General features: G+C 41.7%; 3 protein-coding genes across 3 annotated transcripts in view; 2 read left to right on the forward strand and 1 right to left on the reverse strand.

The window, feature by feature from the left end:
• The first annotated feature begins 228 nt into the window (after positions 1–228).
• On the forward strand, positions 229–3,653 carry slc25a17 (solute carrier family 25 member 17). The gene is made up of 9 exons (XM_005945428.3): positions 229–435; positions 862–922; positions 1,017–1,083; positions 1,236–1,387; positions 1,585–1,701; positions 1,816–1,964; positions 2,267–2,362; positions 2,499–2,587; positions 3,318–3,653. The coding sequence occupies exons 1-9, from the start codon at positions 382–384 to the stop codon at positions 3,469–3,471; spliced, it is 939 nt and encodes a 312-aa protein (XP_005945490.1). The 5' UTR covers positions 229–381; the 3' UTR covers positions 3,472–3,653.
• A 1,006-nt stretch (positions 3,654–4,659) lies between these two features.
• On the forward strand, positions 4,660–13,662 carry znf598 (zinc finger protein 598). The gene is made up of 12 exons (XM_005945430.3): positions 4,660–5,033; positions 6,355–6,467; positions 7,024–7,153; positions 7,776–7,987; positions 8,094–8,311; positions 8,406–8,499; positions 8,880–9,067; positions 9,170–9,248; positions 9,350–10,236; positions 11,113–11,278; positions 11,375–11,522; positions 12,474–13,662. The coding sequence occupies exons 1-12, from the start codon at positions 4,860–4,862 to the stop codon at positions 12,846–12,848; spliced, it is 2,784 nt and encodes a 927-aa protein (XP_005945492.1). The 5' UTR covers positions 4,660–4,859; the 3' UTR covers positions 12,849–13,662.
• Positions 13,663–14,539: 877 nt separating this feature from the next.
• syngr3a (synaptogyrin 3a) overlaps positions 14,540–20,820 on the reverse strand; it is a 9,287-nt gene continuing 3,006 nt past the window's right edge. The window contains exons 3-4 of the mRNA XM_005945431.3: positions 19,539–19,684; positions 14,540–18,803 (exon numbers count right to left, since the gene is read on the reverse strand). Coding sequence (XP_005945493.1) covers positions 18,588–18,803; positions 19,539–19,684 — 362 coding nt within the window. The 3' untranslated portion in view covers positions 14,540–18,587. The remainder of the gene's footprint in view (positions 18,804–19,538; positions 19,685–20,820) is intronic.

Consider the following 20,820-nt stretch of genomic DNA (forward strand, 5'->3'; position numbering starts at 1 on the left):
GTCTCAACCAAGTACTGCATGCTTTTTTATATTTTTAGTAGTGTGTAGTAGCAAGTATTGTCAAAAAAGTAAGAAATCTTTGGGGGTGCTTTGATTCATTTCGGGGGTGCTGAAGCAACCCCAAAAATGGGCTAAAATCACCCCTGGTTTTATCCAATCTCTGTAAGGAAATCCTGAAGTTCAAACAGGAACGTGTAGGGCGAAGAGAACTACATTTCCCTAAAGCCATCGCGCGAGTCTGAAACGAGGAAGCGAGCTGTTTATTAGAGAGAGGCAAACAAGAACAGCTAGCAAGAGAAAGGAGGCTGTAATAATAATTATTAGGCTGTCAAGGCAATATTGAATATTATTGAATGTAACAGACTCAATTTGGCGGTGACAATGAGCGAGGTTTTCTCGTATGAGAGTTTGGTTCATGCTGTCTCAGGAGCAGTGGTAAGTTGATCTTAGTTTCAGTATGCGCTGCTTAATTTTAAGTCACAAATGGGAGTTGCTGTAGCGTCACTTCTTATATGCTTTATCCAAACAGAGCTCAGTTCAAAATAACAATTTCCACTCCCAACTTTACCAAAAACAATAAATAGTAGATAATGTAGCTGTAAATGTGGAAGTGTTTACAATAATAATAACCTCTTTATTCGGCGAAATGTTTATGTACGTGTAACTTATTATACGCACCGAATTGAATACTGAATAACAATCATATATAAAACGTCTTATTTTAGATCCTAGTGTGCATTTTAAACCGTTTACATGTATGTTCCTGTAACTTGCTTGATTTTTATATGGGGTTCATTCGAGGATTTGTTCCATATGTCAAAAAAATGGCATGCCATGGATTTCTTACTGTTGCCCCTTTAGGGAAGTGTGACTGCAATGACAGTGTTCTTCCCTCTTGATACTGCCAGACTACGGCTCCAGGGTAAGAGAGCAGAAATCACAGTCTCATTTCCAAAAGTTTTGGGTTTTTTTGTTTTGTTTTTACTGAAAGAAAATCCCCATCTGTTTGTGTTCAGTGGATGAAAACAGGAAAGCCAAATCAACTCCAGCCATTCTGGCAGAAATTGTGAAAGAGGAAGGATTGTGAGTATAAATAGTGAAAATCTCAATGTGTTTCAAGCCAAAACTATTTTAATAAATTTGCACGCATCCCCTCAAACATCAAAATACAGTCTTTCAAGCAGTAGAAGGCTGCTAAGATGTGTTCCTGTGTTTACCTCTGCCCCCTTCTTCAGACTGGCACCCTATAGAGGTTGGTTCCCTGTCATCTGCAGCCTGTGCTGTTCCAACTTTGTCTATTTCTACTGCTTCCACTGCCTCAAGGCTAGCTGGCTGAAAGGAAAACAGTCAGCACCAAGCACTGACTTGATCATAGGCATCGCAGCAGGTGAGGTGGTCATTGGCAAGATCTGCCATCTAATTTCAGACGAGTCCCTCATACCTTTGTCCTAAGAATGACTAGTGTGAACTCCTATTTAGTAGCCTATTCTGCACAGTGTATAAAACCAGTTTACATTATTTACATTTCTAAATGCTGAAACCGGTAGTAAAGATTCAATTTCATCTGCCTCTTTGTCTCTCCAGGGGTTGTAAATGTACTTGTCACCACCCCTTTGTGGGTTGTCAATACCAGACTGAAGCTCCAGGGCTCTAAGTTTCACAATGAAGACATCCATCCCACCAACTACTCTGGGATTCTGGGTAAATGACCTTACATTTTTCTTCTAATGAGTATTTGTGCAAACCTTCTACACATGTGCATACTACAAATTCTCTCTTTCGCGCGTTTGTTTCCAAATTGTTTTGATTTTGCAGATGCATTTGTGCAGATCATCCGTGACGAGGGCATCGCAGCACTGTGGAACGGGACCTTCCCGTCCCTGCTGCTGGTGCTGAACCCCGCTATCCAATTCATGATTTATGAGGGCCTGAAGAGGCAGCTGAGGAGAGGCATTCCCAAGGAGGTGAGTAAGAAAAGGGAAGGGAAGTATGCAGACATTGTCTGGTTGGTAATTCTGTTCACATGATTTGTTCAGTGGCTCTGCATGTGTTCCCTGATCTTTTGAACACCACGTTTTGAGACTTTTTTGGACACTACCGCAGCGTTTGTTGGTATGTTTATTAGCTAAGGAAAATCTGATAGGCAGAGTAAAACTTTAAACTACACCTGTTACTGAGGTCATCTGAACTCAGAACTTTCACCTTTGGGATACGTTTGTTCCTCTGATGATACACAAAAGATTCAGGTTCTTCTTTCTGCCCAAAGCTGTCATCACTGGAGGTCTTTGTGATCGGGGCCATCGCCAAAGCCATCGCCACCACTGTGACATACCCACTGCAGACTATACAGTCCATTCTTAGGGTATGTCTGCATTCTGTTGATCACTTTTAAAGTGACACATATAATCTTTTAGTAGCTAGATTTGTGAATGTATGAACCTGTAACAAAGAAAACATTAATCTCAGAGATGCTTTTCTTTTTTGTTCAATCACCACAGTTTGGACAGTACAACAACACATCGACAGAGAAGTCAAAGCTGCTGTCCAGTCTCAGAACTATAAAGTGTCTGCTGGTCAACAGGGTGAGGTAAGTGTTTACACACGCATATTAACATACTTGCAGTGCAAATTGCCACCATGACATATGGGTTAGAAGGTCCTGGGTTTGAAGCCGCCATCTGACTAGCGTGTTCTCTGAGGTTTTGCCTGTGTCTGGCTGTCGTTCTATGAAAAAGTGGTGATTGAATTGGATAAGGAAAGGAAAATGGCTGGATGGGAACCCCAAATATGGTTTTGTTATATCCACATTAGAATCTGCTTGATTTTGGGTGACCGCATTTAAACAGAGCATACTAGGCAACATGGGTTAGAATTACTATAAAGAACAAGATGAAAAAAATAGCTCCATTTGGTATTTAAAAAAATCTGTATGCATACAGAAACTGCTCTGTTTGTTTGTCTTTTTGCGTTTTTTTTTTTTTTTAAATTTACAACAGAAACCATTGCAAATGCATTACCATACACATCTGTAATAATTATATACAACTAACTGTACAGTCAGACTCTAGAGAACTCATCAGGAAAACACACTGGATAATCTCTGCATTTATATTTTAACAATTAGATTAATTATATCCAACATAACAAGCAAATGATCCCTGGTTGAATTCCTTGATCGAACCTTATGAATTAGGGAGTATGCTTTATATGGAGTATGGGCATTCATCACTGGACCCTCGTGATGTATCATCTGAGTTACTAATTTTGCTCTTTCACCTCTTGTTCTATAACGTTTTCATGCTGGTTTTCTTCTGTAGGAAGTATGGTATGTTGGGTCTTTTTAAAGGCCTCGAAGCGAAGCTGCTGCAGACGGTGCTGACTGCTGCTCTCATGTTCCTTCTCTACGAGAAGATCGCAAGCTGCACCTTCAGAGTGATGGGACTGAGCAACAACCACTACAAGAGGCGCTAGCTTACAAAGACACTTAACAATCCTGCACACTTGACCACAATAAAGGACAGATGAGCAATGGAAATCACTGCTGACAGACTGTATGAGTGACGGGTGCTTCACCTGCCTGGACACCAGTCACTTTTTTAAAAAGGTGAAACTGTAACTTGCGTAAGCCATCCAATAAAACATTACAAACTAAAGAGTCCTTTGGGAATTTATAGGTAAAGAGGTAATGTTTGATTATGTGGAAGATGAGAAGTGCAAAGTTTTGGGTGTTTTTTGGAAACAGCCAAATCAGAAAAGTTCTTCTGTCTCTCTGGGTTCTGTCTCCAAGTCATCCATAGACACAAGAGAGCACCAAGATCTGGGTTACGGCATTGACTCATCTCTTTAGAAACACAAATAGAAAATCCTTGGTGGACCTGACTGTAGGAATAACTGTAGGAATAACTTCCTGTTTACCAGCAGCAGAATAAAAGTGTGTGGATACAAAGATTTTAAGAGGCGATTAGAAAAACGTAAGCACAAGAATTCATGTTAAAAACCAAAGCTTTATTAACACAGCTACTTTCAACATGGATGTGTTTGATTCAGGTGACAGGCTTGGTTTGGAATGGCCCTCAGCAAACAAACATTTTAAGCAGCAGTTTTATTATGACCTGGTGGCAGGTATAGTTTTTAAGATGAGGGCATTTTACAGACATTGAAGGCCTTAAAGGAAACTGTATCAGGTGGAAGTGCATTGCAAAGTATTTGGGCAGGGCAACTAAAGGTTCTGAGTCCCATGGTAGTCAGGTGAACAAGTGGAATAGACAAAAGACATTGAATATCAGATAAATACTAAGGAGCAAGGTTATGAAGGTCTGTGAAAGTGGGAAGGAGGATCTTGAAGTTGATGCATACGTGAACTGGAAGCAGTAGGTATTAATGGGCCTAAAGTGTGGCAAGAAAATATACACCACCAGCATCCCAATGATCTAGACCAGACAACGATTTAAAATAAAAATCATATATATATATATGCATACACATGCATCAACTTCAAGATCCTCCTTCCCATACATATGTATATACATATATATATTCCAAGGTAGGCCCGCGTGAATTGTAGCTTCAGTCTGCTGTTTTTAGCCGCAGCTTTAATGAATGTTTTCCAAAGTACAACACCTCCTATCAGCACATTTACCGGTTCCCACCAAGGTACGCACGTGAGGCTCGCACAGATCCCACAAGGTGTGATGGGTAAAAGCACCGCTGCAGGGTGCGCTCGGTCCATCCCTGTGGTGTGTTGATCGCTGGTGTAACACTTACGTGACGCGGCAGTAGACTTTCATAATTACGTAAGCACTTCAGCTCTGTGGCGCTCCCAAATAACTATTAAGCTTGACTTGTGCCTTTTCACCAAGATGGACTCAACAACGACAAAAGACGCGGAGAAGAACTGTGTTCTGTGCTGCCAAGAGGTCGAGATCTTCGCCTTGGGAAAATGCGACCATCCCGTTTGTTACCGCTGCTCCACCAAGATGAGGGTGCTGTGCGATCAGAAGTACTGCGCCGTCTGCCGGGAGGAGCTCGACAAGGTGCGCGTTCTTCTGCTACGTTAACCCGGGGATGGAGCCTTGTGGCATTAGCTAGGCCGTAGCGTTCTCATAGTTTTTACTCTCTAAAAATAGGCACAAGTTGTGTGTTGGCATCCTAACTGTGTTCAGAATCAATTAAAATAGTCACCAGGGGGAAAAAGAGGTGGCAGCTCATTGTGCGTACCCACTGTGGAGAACACTTTTTCTTAGCTGTCATTAACTTAGCTAAGCTAACTAGCGAATATTAGCAAGTGCACAAGTTAGCTTATCTGTTAGACTGACACTGGTCAGAAAGAGTTGGTTTAGAAGCCGGATTTTATAATTGAGCTGATGACAGAGTGCTTCTCTATCCGACGTTTATGGGTATACCTCATTTAGCCAGGGTGACAGTAAACTCTATAATACATTTTTAATTGAACACGTTAGCTGTCACCTCTCAATTTAGCATGAGCTTTAGCGGCGCTGGTATGCTACCTGTTATTACTGGGTTGTGATAAATGTTTAATTGATATAGTTTTAGAGGTCATTGTGATGTCTGCCTACTGTCAGCCCTGAATAAATTCCGAATCTTGATTGCAGATGACGGAATGAGTCAAAACAAGTGGACGGTGGCCCCGGCCTCATAACACTCCCCTAAAGGCCAAATACACCTGTGATCAGAAGTTTACATCCACTCACTATGGGAATGAATGTCATGGTCGTTTGGGGCTATAAATGATTTCGTTCTTTCTCCAGGGTAAAATGATTGTATAGCACACATCTTTAATGACTTTGATAAAACAAGATAGGGTTACATGTGGACACAGTTCCAGTAGGACAATGATCCCAAACACACATGAAAACTGGATTTAGAATAGATAAAGCAGGTTAGTAATAAGCCTCTGGAATGGCCTTCCCAAAGTCCCTACTTCAGCCCCACTGAGCATTTGTTGACTGTGCTTAGAAAACAACTCTGAGACTGACTAATTTGATTGAAGTCTAACAATTTTTTCAAGAATAGTAGTCAAATATCCAGCCAGGATTACAGAGAGCATTTCAACCTTTCAGCACTAAATTAACACGACATTTGTGGCCATGATGAGTGGACGTAAACTTTCCCAACAGCTGGATGTTGTAATGTCAAACTGTGTTGAATTGCCTAGATTAGACACGTACCAAGTATGCATCCTCTGTACTGACGTGGTTTTGTTCGTGCATCATTTCATGTGATATTACAGTAGGTGTTTGTGTGACATCACTGGTATGCTTTCTATTTCTAAAACAATCATCTTCCTCCAGTTACCACAGGTTATTATTAATAAGACTGTCATGTTGTTTTCAGGTGGTGTTTGTGAAAAAACTTGAAGCCTTTCAGTCTCTGCCCTATCAGCAGTTCCACTGTGAGAAAAAGTATGACATCTATTTTGTGGATGAGAAGATCTATGCCCAGTACAGGTACTAGATGTCTCTATTCTTTGTGCTTGTGTTGCTCTTTGGCACTTCAGTTCATTTATACTACAAAACCCAGAAATAGCAGTAAGAGAATTACAGTTAATATAGCTGAACTTTTGCTTGAAAAATACAATGGAAATGTGTATAGAGAGCCATGCTGGTATTAACTAATGCTATGTGTGGTTAGAGATGGTGCTCTTGCTGTCTCAGTATATGGTCATATTGTAAATGTATACAAGCATGTGTATAAACCGGTATAACTAAAAGTCAGCATTTAAAGCCTTTAGTGTTATCTTCTTCAACACTCCATGCTGTGTTCTTGTTTTGATTGCTTTTAAAGTGAGTCTAAGTTTGTGTGATGACTAAAGTGAGCGCTTTTATTTGCAAATGTGTAAATGACTTGCTTTAGCAGGAAGTATCCTCAATCTGATCTGTCATTTAACTAAACAAAAACTTGGCTTGAATTTTGGGTTTTTCCTGCTGTATCCAACTGCCTTTCATGCCCCTTTTGATTTTTACTTGACTCCGACTGAAGTTTTCCTCGATGTGTGTCTGTCAGGCATCTGCTGTTGCCCGAGTGTCTCCGCTGCTCGGAGCCCAAGGTTTTCTCCAGGTTTGAGGAGCTCGAGCAGCACATGAGGAAGCAGCATGAGCTTTTCTGCTGCAAGCTCTGCACAAAGCATCTAAAGGTATCATCTTCATCATCCCTAAAGAGTAAATAAAGGGGTGTCTGATCGGGTTCTCAGTATTACATGACTACCGTAGTAGCACAAATGTACATGGAAACTTTGTAGCACAAACGGTTCTTTTTGGTCTTTTTTAATTTACTGGAGCTACCACCAACAGTGTTCAGATATAAATATGAATGTTTAGTTAGTTACTCTTTATTTCAGTTTGAAGGCATCCAGTCATTGTCCTTGACAGCAGTATCTGCTACTAAATGGTAACAAAAGCACTTACACAATACAGTTGTTGAATTGTATTAAATTCACCCTCCTTTTTAAGGTTGTTATTTGATGTATTGCTTTTCACACCGAATGAGAAACCGTAGTGTTGTTCAAGTTGTCTGTCGATAACTGAAAGTGCTGTGTATCAGGTCATTTTTATGCATTTGTTGTTTTTTTTTGTTTGTTTTAAACCTGCTGTTGCATATAAAAATGGTGAGTTGGACAGACTTACATTTTCAGGCAAATAAGGGCTGGTTGAAGGAAGCCAGATATAAAGAAGACAGATGTCAATATCCTGATAAAGAGCTTTGTTTGCTGATCTCCTGAATAATTATTTACTTTAAAAGTTACTCTTTCCCTGCAGATCTTTTCCCATGAACGGAAGTGGTATAATCGTAAGGAGCTGGCACGTCACAGAGCGCATGGAGACCCAGATGACACCAGTCACAGAGGCCACCCGCTCTGCAAGTTCTGCGATGACCGTTACCTTGATAACGATGAGCTGCTGAAACACCTGCGTAGGGATCACTACTTTTGCCACTTCTGTGACGCAGACGGCTCTCAGGAGTACTACAGGTGTGTGTGACCCTTTCCCCCATCCACACAAACCCTCCTTTGTTTTTGTTACCTAATGTAGAAGAATATTAAACCAGACTTTTGTTTTTAACCGTGCTACCAACAGTGATTACCAGTATCTGAGTGAGCACTTCAGAGAGAGTCACTATCTGTGCGAGGAAGGTCGCTGCGCCACAGAACAGTTCACTCACGCGTTTCGCTCCGAGATTGACTACAAGGCTCACAAGGCTGCAGCACACAGCAAGAACCGAGCAGAGGCTCGACAGAACCGTCACATCGACCTGCAGTTTAACTACGCCCCAAGACAGCAGAGGCGAAATGAAGGTCGGTCGGTCGAGACGGTGGTGTTTTTGTATTGCCATACCACCAGGATTTCTGTTTGGCATTTGAGATGATCAGAACACATGCGTTCTTACAGGTATGGTGACAGGCGAGGACTACGAGGAGGTGCGTCACAACCGAGGAGGAAGGGGAAGGCCTCACGGGGGACAGAAAAGCTGGAGGTACTCGAGGTGAGTATAAATGACCAGCTCTGAGTTAATTGGAAGGGAGGATTAGTGGTGGAGCTGTCAGAATTGGAAGAGATGGCTGTTGTTAAAGGGTACATTCGTCTTTGTCTGTGACATGGAAATTTTGCAGGATATAAAAAGATGGATGGGTGCAGTTATATGCATGAGTACTGGACTGCAGAGCATCCACTTGTATTGAGAGACAGACATGGAAAACATTTGAAGAATGACTGCACGGCATTGTTGCACCTGGGTGTCTCACATTGTGCTGTTACTGTGTTTGCGTGCTTGTGTATCTGTATATTACTTTAAAAAAACTTCAGCAGCTGTTAGAGTGGGAGTAGTTTCTTGCTTTTTACCGTTTTGTCTGCTTGTCTGCACAGAAATGAGGAAGACAGGCAGGTGGAAGCTGCTTTGAGGGCATCCATTGCAATGCGAAGACAAGAAGAGAGAGCAGCAGTGCAGGAGAGGAGCGCTCCCAAACACTGCAGAGAGGAGAGGGCTGAGAGACCAGAACCAGAAGAGCTCAGACACCCGACCGGACATGCCAAACAAGCGAGCAAACCTCCAGGTAAAAAGTAAACTGAAAAAACATACATAATGCTTATGGTTGCTAGATGTCAGGCGTATTTGTCTGCTAGTTTTAGTGTATTTATTTCTGCCTCTTTAACAGTAAAAACAATGAAGAGCCAGAACCCGCGAGATGTAGAAGATGACTTCCCAGCTTTGGGAGCCACAGCTGCTGCAGCTGTGTAAGCTTCATCAGAGTACAACGTTTTCATTATTCAGTGTGTATGTGAGCATAGTGTGACACAAATCTGTCATTTGTGCTGTTTTTTGTTTGTCCCTGCAGTGTAAAGCCAGCTCCTGCAGTAACTGCACCATCCCACGTAGCTTTAAAGGAGGACGACTTCCCCAGCCTGTCAACTGCCACGCTCACAACCCCCATGACTCCAGCTTACTCTGCGCAGCCTAAGAAGACGTCCTCTTTTCAAGAAGAGGATTTCCCTGCTCTCGTCTCCAGAGTCCGGGCCCCCAAACCTGCAGCTGGTACCACCTCTGCTTGGTCCAACCACACATCTGCAGCTAAACCCAACACTCAGCCTACTCCTTCCTCCAGACCTCCCCCACCCCTTTCCTCTGTATCCTCTGGCCCTCAGCTCCTTTCCTCCTCATCCTTGTCGTCTTCACGGAGGAAAAAGAAAGTGGGTGAGAACGGGAAAGCGTTGTCAAATTACTCTCCCCTTCATTCCGACGATGAAAGCGGAGGAATGACGCAGCAGGAGTTCCGCTCAGTGCCCACCATGTTGGATATTTCCTCTCTGCTAACTGTTAAAGCAGGCAGCAGCAAATCCTCAAACCCAGCTGTGACCCCGAGCGCTTCAAATCCAACCCCCAACACCGATCTCCCGACCCCAAAAGCCAACAAGAAGAAAAAACCGAAGAACCCAACTGCTCCCCCTACATCTGCAACTACAAAGTCAGACCTGGGAACAACTGTAAATCCAGTCTCAGTGGAAACAACGGCACAAAAGGAAAATGTTCCTGAGAAAACGTGGAACAAACCGCTTTCCGGTCCTGTGACAGCGGCACTTACAAGTGGGCTGGCTAACGGCTACGCTGAGCAATCGCCACCCACTAGCAAAGATGACGCTCCCTTAACAAATCATCCCATTGCGGAGCCTGCCGATGAACAAGAGGAGGAGTTCCCTGCCCTCATGACCAAAAATCCACCACCAGGTACGGAATAACAATCCACAGTATTCATTTATCATCAATTTACACGTACTGTTGCTTCTTTCCATCCAATATATCCACCATACAGGTCTTTTTTGCAGGACCTCAAACTACAAACGACTAATACATTTAAAACTGAATGTACAGCTGCTTTAATGACTGATAGCTGCCATCACAAAGAAGCGGGGGGGAAGACTTCCTGGAAATCATTTGGAAACTCTCCAACTTAGCTCTTACAATAAACAGAGTCAATAAGAATTATGGAAAGTCATTTCTGTTCTTTGGTTGTGTGGTTGATTGGAAACCAGGAATTGTTCATTATTAGGCAATATGATATTTGATTGATATGAGAGCGGTCCGGCAAGCAGTGGTAAAAAGGTAGACAGCTAAGGTTTTCCATAGACTTCATATAAAAGAAGAGTCATAGAGTTTGACTCCTCATTTAGTGAACGGTTTGGCTAATCTAATGTTTTGGTTTGGTTTGGGGTTTTTTGTTTGTTTGTTTTTTAGCCAGATGTTACTACAAAGCACCCACATCCCTAAATTAAAAAAAACAACAACAACAAACAAGTCACCCACCACACAGTTGTTGTAAAGAGGGAAACTGGTTAAAACTTTTTTTATACCCGGCTGTGAACATGCTCTTCAAAATGTTCTTAGGTGAATATTTAAACCCCGAGCTCTGAGCTTTAATTTGACTTAATTTTCGGTTTTCATCAAATTAATGATGTAATGATGTTATACTATTGTAAAACCGTGCCTCACAAATAAGCATTTTGTTTAAACACTGCGGTGTTGGTTTTATAGTTAAAACCCTGAGAACTGTTTTTCAGAGTTGGTACTGCATCATTCAAAGTTCACGATCTCTTTGTTTTTCAGGCTTTAAGACCTCTTTCCCAATGAAAGCCTCAGCTCCAGCCCCATCCTCCACCATGCCCCTGCCTCCACCTGGCCTGGGTATGTCAGCCCCTAAACCTCCCCCAGGGTTCACAGGGATCCCCCTCAACAGCAATGTGGTGGAGTCTACACCCCCAGTAGTCAACCTGTGAGCCTCTCGTTTTTCTACATTACATGATCACTGCTTGACACAAAGGTTTTTGTTTGGCCTTGTCGGTACTTAGTGTTTTTTGTCTGTTCCCAGGCCTCCCAAAGTGCCGAGCAATGGTTACCTGGTGCCAGAGGACTTCCGCGAGAGGAACCTGGAGCTGATCCAGTCCATTAGGAAGTACCTCAACGATGACGAATCAAAATTCAACCAGTTCAAAAACTACTCTGCCCAGTTCAGACAGGTACTCACTACATAAGAGCTAAATACTCTGTTGGTATGGATATTTTGTCTGGGTTTTTTTGTTTTTTGTTCCCCGTCCCCTTTAAATGCCCCTGAAGTGGTTACAGCTCTGTGTTAAGGTTGTGCATCCCTCCAAGAGTTGTGAGAAGTAGTATCTCAGGGACAGACTTTTATTTTATTTTTTTATTTTTTTAATTCTAGTTCACTTTGACTTAAATGAGTAAGTTAGAATTTAGTTGTATTTGGTCTTATACATCAATTATGACATAATAAATAATAACTGTCACTGCTTTATCATCCTCAAATGAGGACAAAGTGATTATGAAGGTCAAAGGTTGGCGTACATCATCGTAATGTTGCACATAAACACAACCATTATTCAGCACCGTTACTCAGTCAGGAGGGTAGTGTGCGTGATTACCATAGAGTAGATCAAGAGAATTCATTATAATGATGCCATGATTTTCCACATTTATAAAGAAATGTGCTGCCAGCTAAAAATGTGAATACGTATGTGCATGCACTACCGGATTTTTATGGCTGCAACTTTATTTTCTCTCTGAATCAGATTTTTTTGGCCAAACATAATAAATTTAAATACCTTTGATTGGATTACATTAAAGCCTTCACCTCTATATTTTGCTCTAGTTTGGACAGATGTGGATGTAAAGTGCCACTCCCCTGGTTGTAGGACTGTGTAGTCGATCAGTAAAACAAAACTGCAGCTGATTTCTGCATTATATTAATTATTATTAATAATATAATAATAATAATGCTTCCGTGTGTTGAGTGAAAAATGTTTAGCCCAGTGGTTATTTTGTTAGGGCTTACCTTTTCCCAAGACTATGTCTTTATTTAACATGAATGACAAACGAGAAGAAGCCCACTGAAAGAACCTGCTCCTCACTTCCTGTTTGTTTACTTTGCTCATATGTCCTTTCTGTCTTTCCAGGGTGTGATATCAGCAGCCCAGTACCACCGCAGCTGTAAGGACCTGCTTGGGGATGGCTTTAACCGCATCTTCAATGAGCTGCTTGTGCTCTTACCGGACACGGGCAAGCAGCAGGAGCTTCTGACTGCGCACGGAGACTGTAAGGCACTGGAGAAGCAGTCTGGGGCTGGAGGAGGAAAGAAAAATAAAAACAAGAAGAATGCCTGGCAGACGCCTGCTACAGCGGTTAACATGGCAGCTGAGCTGGACTGCCGGGTGTGCCCCACTTGCAGACAGGTGCTGGCCCCCAAAGACTTCAACTCCCACAAGACCCTGCACATCACGGAGAGCGAGGAGTTCCCCTCTTTGCAGTCGATTAGCCGAATCATCAGCTAGCCCACTTTTCTCAGCCTTCCTCTGGTCCGTTTGCCATTGCGAGGCGAATTCAGTTCTGTGGTTCTGACACAGCCACGCAGCAGCCGGTGTGGGAAAGCAGCCGCTCATTTCCTCTGGGAGGAGTCGGAGGCCTAGTGTAGCAAAAGAAGATGGTTCATGGTGTTTCCACTTTGATGGGGATTAATATTGATAGGTTTATGTGATTGGTTTACAATTCAAGATGCACAGGGTCGCCACATCTTAAATCTTCTTTCAACTCTCATCGTTTGAGGACGTCCCCAGCTGGCACTGGCACCGGCAACGTCTAATCAGAACTCTAAATTTATTTAATGAAAGCGGAGAGGCGAGCCAGGGCTTTACTTGAAGAATGCAACGCTCCCTAATGCTGATATTATATTGATTTTCTTTTCTTTCTTTCTTTTTTACCTTGCTCTGGCAAGTTGATAAAGTCTGCATGAGTCTCCAGCTGTGCTGCTTGGTTAAATAAGAGGTTCAGTTTGAATATTTAGCTTTATATTTATAGCTGTCTAATTGCTTTTAATTGTTCATTGCTCTATGCAGGCCTGTCAACAGTGTCAGTGAATGGACTCCTCATTCAGGACGGTGTGTCAGAAAGTGAGCTGCTTCAGAAATTGGAACAAATTATGGATTCATCAGTTGAATGCTTTTTGTTTTTCTTTCAATAAACCCCATTCTCTTTTATTCCGTTTGCACAACTCACCAGTAGATTTCATAATTTTGTTTATGGACTGGTACAAATGTGGCCATGATGTTGCACAAGGTTTCAAAAGGAAATTAAAGAACTGAACAATGAGTCTTGTTGTATATTTCTCAACAGTTTTGTTCAAATTGTCTTTTTAAACATGGGAGAAACAAGATGGTAACAATTGAGATCTCCACTTCTGACTACACATTTGGTTATGATGAACAAATTCAGCTGAAGGCACCGTTGTTTCCACCCACACTCGGTCTGCGTACTCAAGTAAAATCAAGCACTGACACAAATTGAAAGGTAATGGATTATCTACTCATCTCTTTGTCATGCTTGTACTGTTGTCAGCAGGGTGTCTGTGTATTAAAGTGGCAGACTAGTTTTCACAGAGTATACTGCTCTATTTTTGACCTGCTGCCAAAAACACAGTTTCTGTTGACACTGCAAAGTTTTCCATGTTTGACTTGATGGCAGTTTGTTTGTTTTTATTAACCATTTTTCATTATATTGCTCCAGTGGTCCACACACATGATGGCACATTATTTAAGCACAAACAAAAAACGTCTTCATGTTTGATTTGACACCAAGATCACATAAAAAGCAAGTGCAGTGCAAGTCTAACTATACTGAAAATGGATCAGAAAAGCAATAATAAAACAGGTTTTGTACCAATTTTGGTACTTGTATCCACCTGTGAATGATTTCCCTCTAAAGTTAAGTTATCTGGTGCACAATTAGAGCTTTCTTATTGAAGAAGTGTAGGGGTTGGCACAGCTTCCATTCTCTAAAGCTTTGGAAAGCCCAGGGAAATAGTGTGTATATGGAAAATAAAATAAAGTAAATGGTAAATGGCCTGTATTTGTATAGCACTTTACTTAGTCCCTAAGGAGCCCAAAGCGCTTTACACTACATTCAGTCATTCACCCATTCACAAAGTCACAGGTCCTCACCCACGAAACCCAGGGACACAAACAGCCAGTCCAGAACATGGTTTCTTTTTTATTGGAGTGATGGTCAGACTGCAGTCCAGAGACATTCAGGTAATAGACAGTGATACACATCTCTGTACACGCGTTTTTACACTGAAGAGGTCAAACACCTTCAGGAAAGGAAGAAGCAACTCAGAAGAAACGTTTAAGGGGTAACACGCCATAAAATCAATGTTCACTTGAATTCTTGGTTGATGTATCCATGCAACGTATTGTACTATATGACATGCCTTCTTTACGACCTTGGTCTAACAGATTAATGGCATGAACGACTGATTTTAGCCCCTTTAAGAGTGATCGGACAAAGTATTTCCAACAGAGAGTGCTTTCTAGTTATAAATATGCATTATTGACATAAATTTATTTATTTGTTGTTGTTTTTTAAATTTTCTGTAGTAGTGGACACATCAGACCCTGAACAGCATCACACAATAATTTCATTTACTTCAATAACATACTGAATTTTACAATCAAACCAATACCACGGTGGTGTACATGGGCCAGAGCACAAAACACAGAGAATGCTTGTATTATTATTATTATTATCTACCACAGTGACTGAAGAAGAGACTGAAGCACTGAGAACATCAATACAACCTGACCTGACAGCAACCCAATCTACCCAGTAACACCCCAGCAGCACCTCTCACCCAACCACAGTTATCTGTTCACTACCATCCCGGCAACACTGAAGACTTAAAGGACTACATCGGTGCTTTCTAACACATAACGACAGACTATTTTCAAAACTCATGCCATAAACTGAACTTAAACTTTATCCATAGCTGCTTAAATCCGATTTCTCAGAATGGCAATGGCAGACTCCACCAGCAACAAAGCTGCTTTCAACTATGTCAAATGTCTCCTCTAGAAAAATGGTGTCAAAAATAGTATAAAAAAACCCCTATATTTATGATTAAATATTCTTTCAAAGTTTTTATTTATTAGCAGGTTGTGGTTTATGGTAAGCCAGTGTCCTTAACAGTTAAATCTGAAAAAACAAACAACACGTAAACCAAGCTGGAGTCTGTGAGAACATATTCAAAGCATTTTCAAATAAACTAAGACCAGCCCGTGTGAAAAGTAGGGGATCTGTGCACAATTTGCAGCTGGTGGGCTAAAACACAAAGTATAGTCCTTTAACTCTTACAAATAGACTTAACGGTACTCCTCCTGTCCCCTATTCTAGCTGTAGTCCAGCAGCCAGTGGCGTTGCACCCTGTCCCAAAATAAAACTCTGAAAGACAGGACTGTTGGATTATCCCACGGTTTTAAAGACATGCTTAACTTAACACTCGCTGACAGACGGCGAGGTGAGTAAAACTGGGTTTTTTTTAAAGATCACAAGTAGATCAGTGTTATTCATTTGAGTGCTGGAACTGAGGACACACAGAAATTCTATTATTGCAGAATAAGAGTTTTTTTTCTATAACTACATATCTACAGTAGTTAACATTTTCAGTCTGTTGGCTTCCTGTAGCTCCAGTCCATGAAATCAAGGATTTTTAATAATACTTAAAGTTTTTTTTTTTTTAAATGTGTGTACACACTTGTGCAAAACTACAACTGAGGAATCAGAAAGTAAATTTAAAGTATGGATACATTGGCGGTTACAAACGTATAAAATGATCCTGTCAGCTTCACCGATGCTGCCAGTCTTTCTAAAACATCCTATCAGAGTCGGAGTGACACAGCATTCGATATATAACAAACAATTTTCTTTCCTTATTATGACGATTGCTTCAGTTGTCCTGCCGCAGCAGAGATAACCATTTACACTGGATCCATTAGAACAGCAAGCAAGGCTTTCGACTGGTCATGTGTGTCACTTTAACTAGAATTCTTTCAGATTTTTGCCCAGTTAATTTGCTTTGCATTATGTATACCTTATCAGTGACACTGAGGTTAAATAGTGTTTTTACTGAGGCAAAATGATTAAATATCATAGCACGCTCGTGATTCCCCCTCTCTGATAAATGCACGTTAAAGAAAAAACAAACTTCGATGCAGCACAGAACCCAACTGACTGCACACACTCACGGCTTTGGACACAAGCGTGCAGACTTACACGTCCCTCGTGCACGACGATGGTGCACGTGGACACACTCGCACGGTCGCACACACACCACACGACACCACAGATTCACTGATGAGAGCGTGCACGCAAAGCACAGCACAGACACTGCTACACACCGACATGGTTGGCATGGGTACTATCTACATCAGGGCCCCTGGTGACCAACATCCACACAACCCTGTCGTCATGGCAACTAATTATTACACCCCAACCCGCCGCTCTCTCCTTAATATGGCAGGATTGCAGGATCAATGAATTAGCCAGCGAGCGATCTGTAACACCCCCCAACTATATTCTTTCTTTTGCCCTCCCCCCCTCCAGAAGATCCTATTAACAACATAGTAGTAACGTGGTAATCAGAAGACAGCAATAAGAACACAGGGCAGTTTGGCAGCTTCTAAAACGTAAATATAAACGGACCTACATAATTTACCCAGAATATCTCCCACTCTCCTGATTTTTGTACACACAGCAGTCAGCACAGGGCGCTGTCTCAAATAACACACTGAATACATTCCCTGGCACCGTGGATTGATTGTGAGACAAAGGCCCCCTGGGCACAGGCTGTAAAAGCCCCCACCCTCCCCCCGAACTCCTGATCAGTTTGTGTGTGTGTGTGTTTTTAATAGTCATGTAACTGACTTTCCAGGATTAATAATCACTTCCAGTGCAGGAGCCCATTAGGTCCATTTAATAATCCATTCATGCCAGGCACAGAAATATACCAGATTGAATGGTGATTCAATAAGGATGAAGGTTTCCACACTGAATTTGAAGTGTAATCAGGCTGACCCCCAAAATCACACCGGCTCAGTCAGGGTGACACTGTACCATTTATATTTTGCACCGTGAGTGTCGTTTGCTTTAAAATGTGCGATAGACTTCATTAAGGGAGACTAAAACATGTCTGAAAGGATGATATAGCACAATTTGAACTTTTCTAATTATGTATATAATAGCTCAGCTTCCATGGAAGAGAAATTCTCTCTTTCTCTCTCTCTCTGGAGCGCTTTGATCATCTGATACAACTTCCATTTCCTGCAAAACGTCACCAGGGTGGTCAGATCGTCGAGACTTATCAGCACAATCCAAAGAATTGCATGTGATTTGAGACAGCACCTGAAATTGACCTAAACTAGTTTATCTACAGTACTGCATCTACCTACTTACATAAGAATGTGAAATATTGCACTTGGTCACAAAAACATTGCCGTTGTGTTTTTTTTGTTTTTGTTTTTCTTTTCTTTACAGCATGTGGAAAACTACTAAATTAAGTCACTGTCTGAAACACACAGTACAGTATGGCACTTAGTTGATCTCTAAGTTTAGAAACATGCAGATTTAATGCAGATGATGGTTTCTAACTGCAGCAGGGAACATACGAGGAAAGACCAGACTCTAGCTAAAAAAGAAAAAGAAAAACAACAACCAAAAAAAAGAAAAAGAAAAACGATTCCCTGCAGTGTTTGGCATGAAAGGGGATTTGGAATAAATGAAAAGAATAAGACAAGGGTGCTCTCTGGATGCGAGTGCCTCCTGCACTATTTTTAGGGATCTAATACTGCTTTGTTGTGGTGGAGTCACTGACTTGTTGATCACTTTTTTTTCATACTTATTTTTTGTCAAAATGCGTTTGAAGTCGGCAAAAGTGGCCTCCTGCTCTGCATTTCCTCCACTTGTTTTTCTTTTTGATTTATCAGCTCTCGTACCTGTGCTGTGGCCTTGCTCCACAGAGAGGCGTACAAAAGTGACGATAAAACTGGAATGTTCGGGAAGGAAAAGGTACCAAGAGGAAGAAATGAGGAATCAGAGGCCGCTAATTCAACGCTTACTGAAAACTCAGCCCGGATCAACATAAACAACTGCACGTGTAACATCACAGAAAGCAGTTTCCTCTTATCTGCATCCCTCTCCCCTGTCGTCTTCTTCTTCTTCCACCACCATCACCAGGTCTATCCTTTCTAGTAAATGGGAACCTGGTATGTGGGTGCTGCGTTGTTTTCGGTGAATGGTGGGCTCTGGTAGGTCTCCGTGGTCTCGATGGTGGTGCTGCCGCCTCCCGGAGAGTTGGAGGGGTATGGCTGGGTGGGTGCACCACCGTCCATGTGTTCGGTGGTGAACAGTGTCATGTCTGTGCCAAGCAGATACTTCTGGACCGCACGCACTGTTAGACCAGCCTGGAGGACCGGGAAAAGGGCCACAGAGAGGGAAAAGTGAGTCTGAGACTCAGTGTGAGGTATTCCTAATCATAAAAGCACATTATAACTACACTTTAGCAACAAAGGTTTTAAAAAGAAGAATTTTATCATTTATTTTATAGAATTTAGTAGAAATAAAGCCAGCTAATTTATAGGTAAGCTGGCTAGCTAGTTATACAAGCTAGCTAGCTTGTCTGTGCCAACAAAATGTCAGAAAGAAGAAGGGAAAATAGTGAACTGAGTTTACAGCTAACAAAACAGCCCATCGTGGAAACCAATAAAACTTCAAGAAGAAGCCAAGAGAGAGTCCAAAAGAAAAGCCTTAAAACAAATAACATTTCTATAGTTAGACTTAAACTAGCTACACTGCAGTATGTGCTAATCGAGAAGTGCTTTAGCAGGTTTTGGTATAATGTGAGCCAGGCAGTTATTACAGTTTTGTAACTTCTGATTAGTTTTTATTTATATTTTATAAAGGCAATGTCAGAGGTAGCATTTAGGAAAATCAGTACAGCTATTACAATAAAAAAAAAAAAGAAACTTTTTGAAAGTCCAAAGTCACAATAAATACGTACATCAATGCCTCATAAGGCCAGTTGCTGCTGGAGTTTCATAATTAACTTTAGACATGGAATCAACTCAGATAGAAAGATTTCCAGCCTCAGCTCTTGGGGTTAAAGGTGGTTTTGCTTTTAGGTGGTTGGAGGGGCTTACCCAGGTGATTATGGAGAAGAAAGAGAAGGCGATTGCTGCCCGAGCGGCATCTGCTCCTTGGTTGAGTGGCAGCTCTTCAGCTCTGGTCCGAGACCACTGATTGGCGAGGAAGCAGAAACTTACAAAGTATAGAAAGGTCCAGAAACCTGTCAGAAACCAGCAGAGCAATTAATAGTTTATTCAACGTTAGCGTTCCAAATAGATGAAAGAGCACCTGTAGGTGTTGATTTCTCCAATTTTTGGACTGGAAGCACTTCTTTGTTCCCTTTTAGAAACATAAAATGCTCCTTAATACTATTTAAAACTTAAATTCAGGTGACAGGTTTCATTCCTTTGAATGTTATTTGAAATAAAGAAGCAAGCTGGTATCTGTAGCATTTTTGTTATTTTTGGGGAACTCCGGCCTTTTGAATCATGATTCCAGGCTTCGTTCACTCACTTCAGTTTCAGACCCTTTAGGCATTCAGTGGTTAGCCTGTGATTTGTCAAAGTGCAGCTCTGACTTGAGCAAGGAAATCAATGCTAGTCATGTATATAATTGGTTTTATCCACTCATCAACCAACTTATTTAGGTACACTTTGCTGGTACTATGTTGGACCCCATTTGTTCTTCAGAACTGCCCTAACTCTACCTGGCACAGATTCAACAGTGTGCTGTGGTCATAAAGTTATGGACATGATCAACACCAATCAGTTACCCACAGAGTTAAAAGCCAGGGAATAAAAATAGGTCCCTTTTTTGACTTAAAGCCTCCGAGGGTTAATAAAGACTTAAAAACTGGCACTGATGTAACCTGTCTAATATGGAGAGGAAGGTTATTCCAAAGCATCGGCACAGCAACAGAGAACGCTCGGTCTCCTCTAAGTTTCAGCCGTGACTTTGGGACCGAAAGCACCAACTGCTCAGCTGACCGAAGGGAACGAGTGGGGACGTAGGGCTTCAACAAGTCAGACAAATAAACAGGTGCCAGACCATTTAGAGATCTAAAAGCCAATAAAAGGACTTTAAAACGGATCCTGAATTAAATTGGAAGCCAGTGTAAAGAGGCCAAAATCGGAGTGATGTGATCAAATTTTCTTCTGCCAGTTAAAAATCGTGCCGCAGCATTTTGCACTAATTGCAAGCGTGACAAAGTGCCCTGCCCAACCCCTATTAAAAGAGAATTACAATAATCTAAACGTGAGGTAATAAAGGCATGAATAACACTTTCCAAGTCACGCTTGGAAAGAAAGGGCTTAACCTCTGATAAACGTCTGAGGTGATAAAATGCTGATTTTACCA

Source organism: Haplochromis burtoni, unplaced genomic scaffold, assembly GCF_018398535.1.
Source record: "Haplochromis burtoni strain Fernald_Lab_line unplaced genomic scaffold, NCSU_Asbu1 Contig_301, whole genome shotgun sequence".
In the NCBI taxonomy this organism is placed as follows: domain Eukaryota; kingdom Metazoa; phylum Chordata; class Actinopteri; order Cichliformes; family Cichlidae; genus Haplochromis; species Haplochromis burtoni.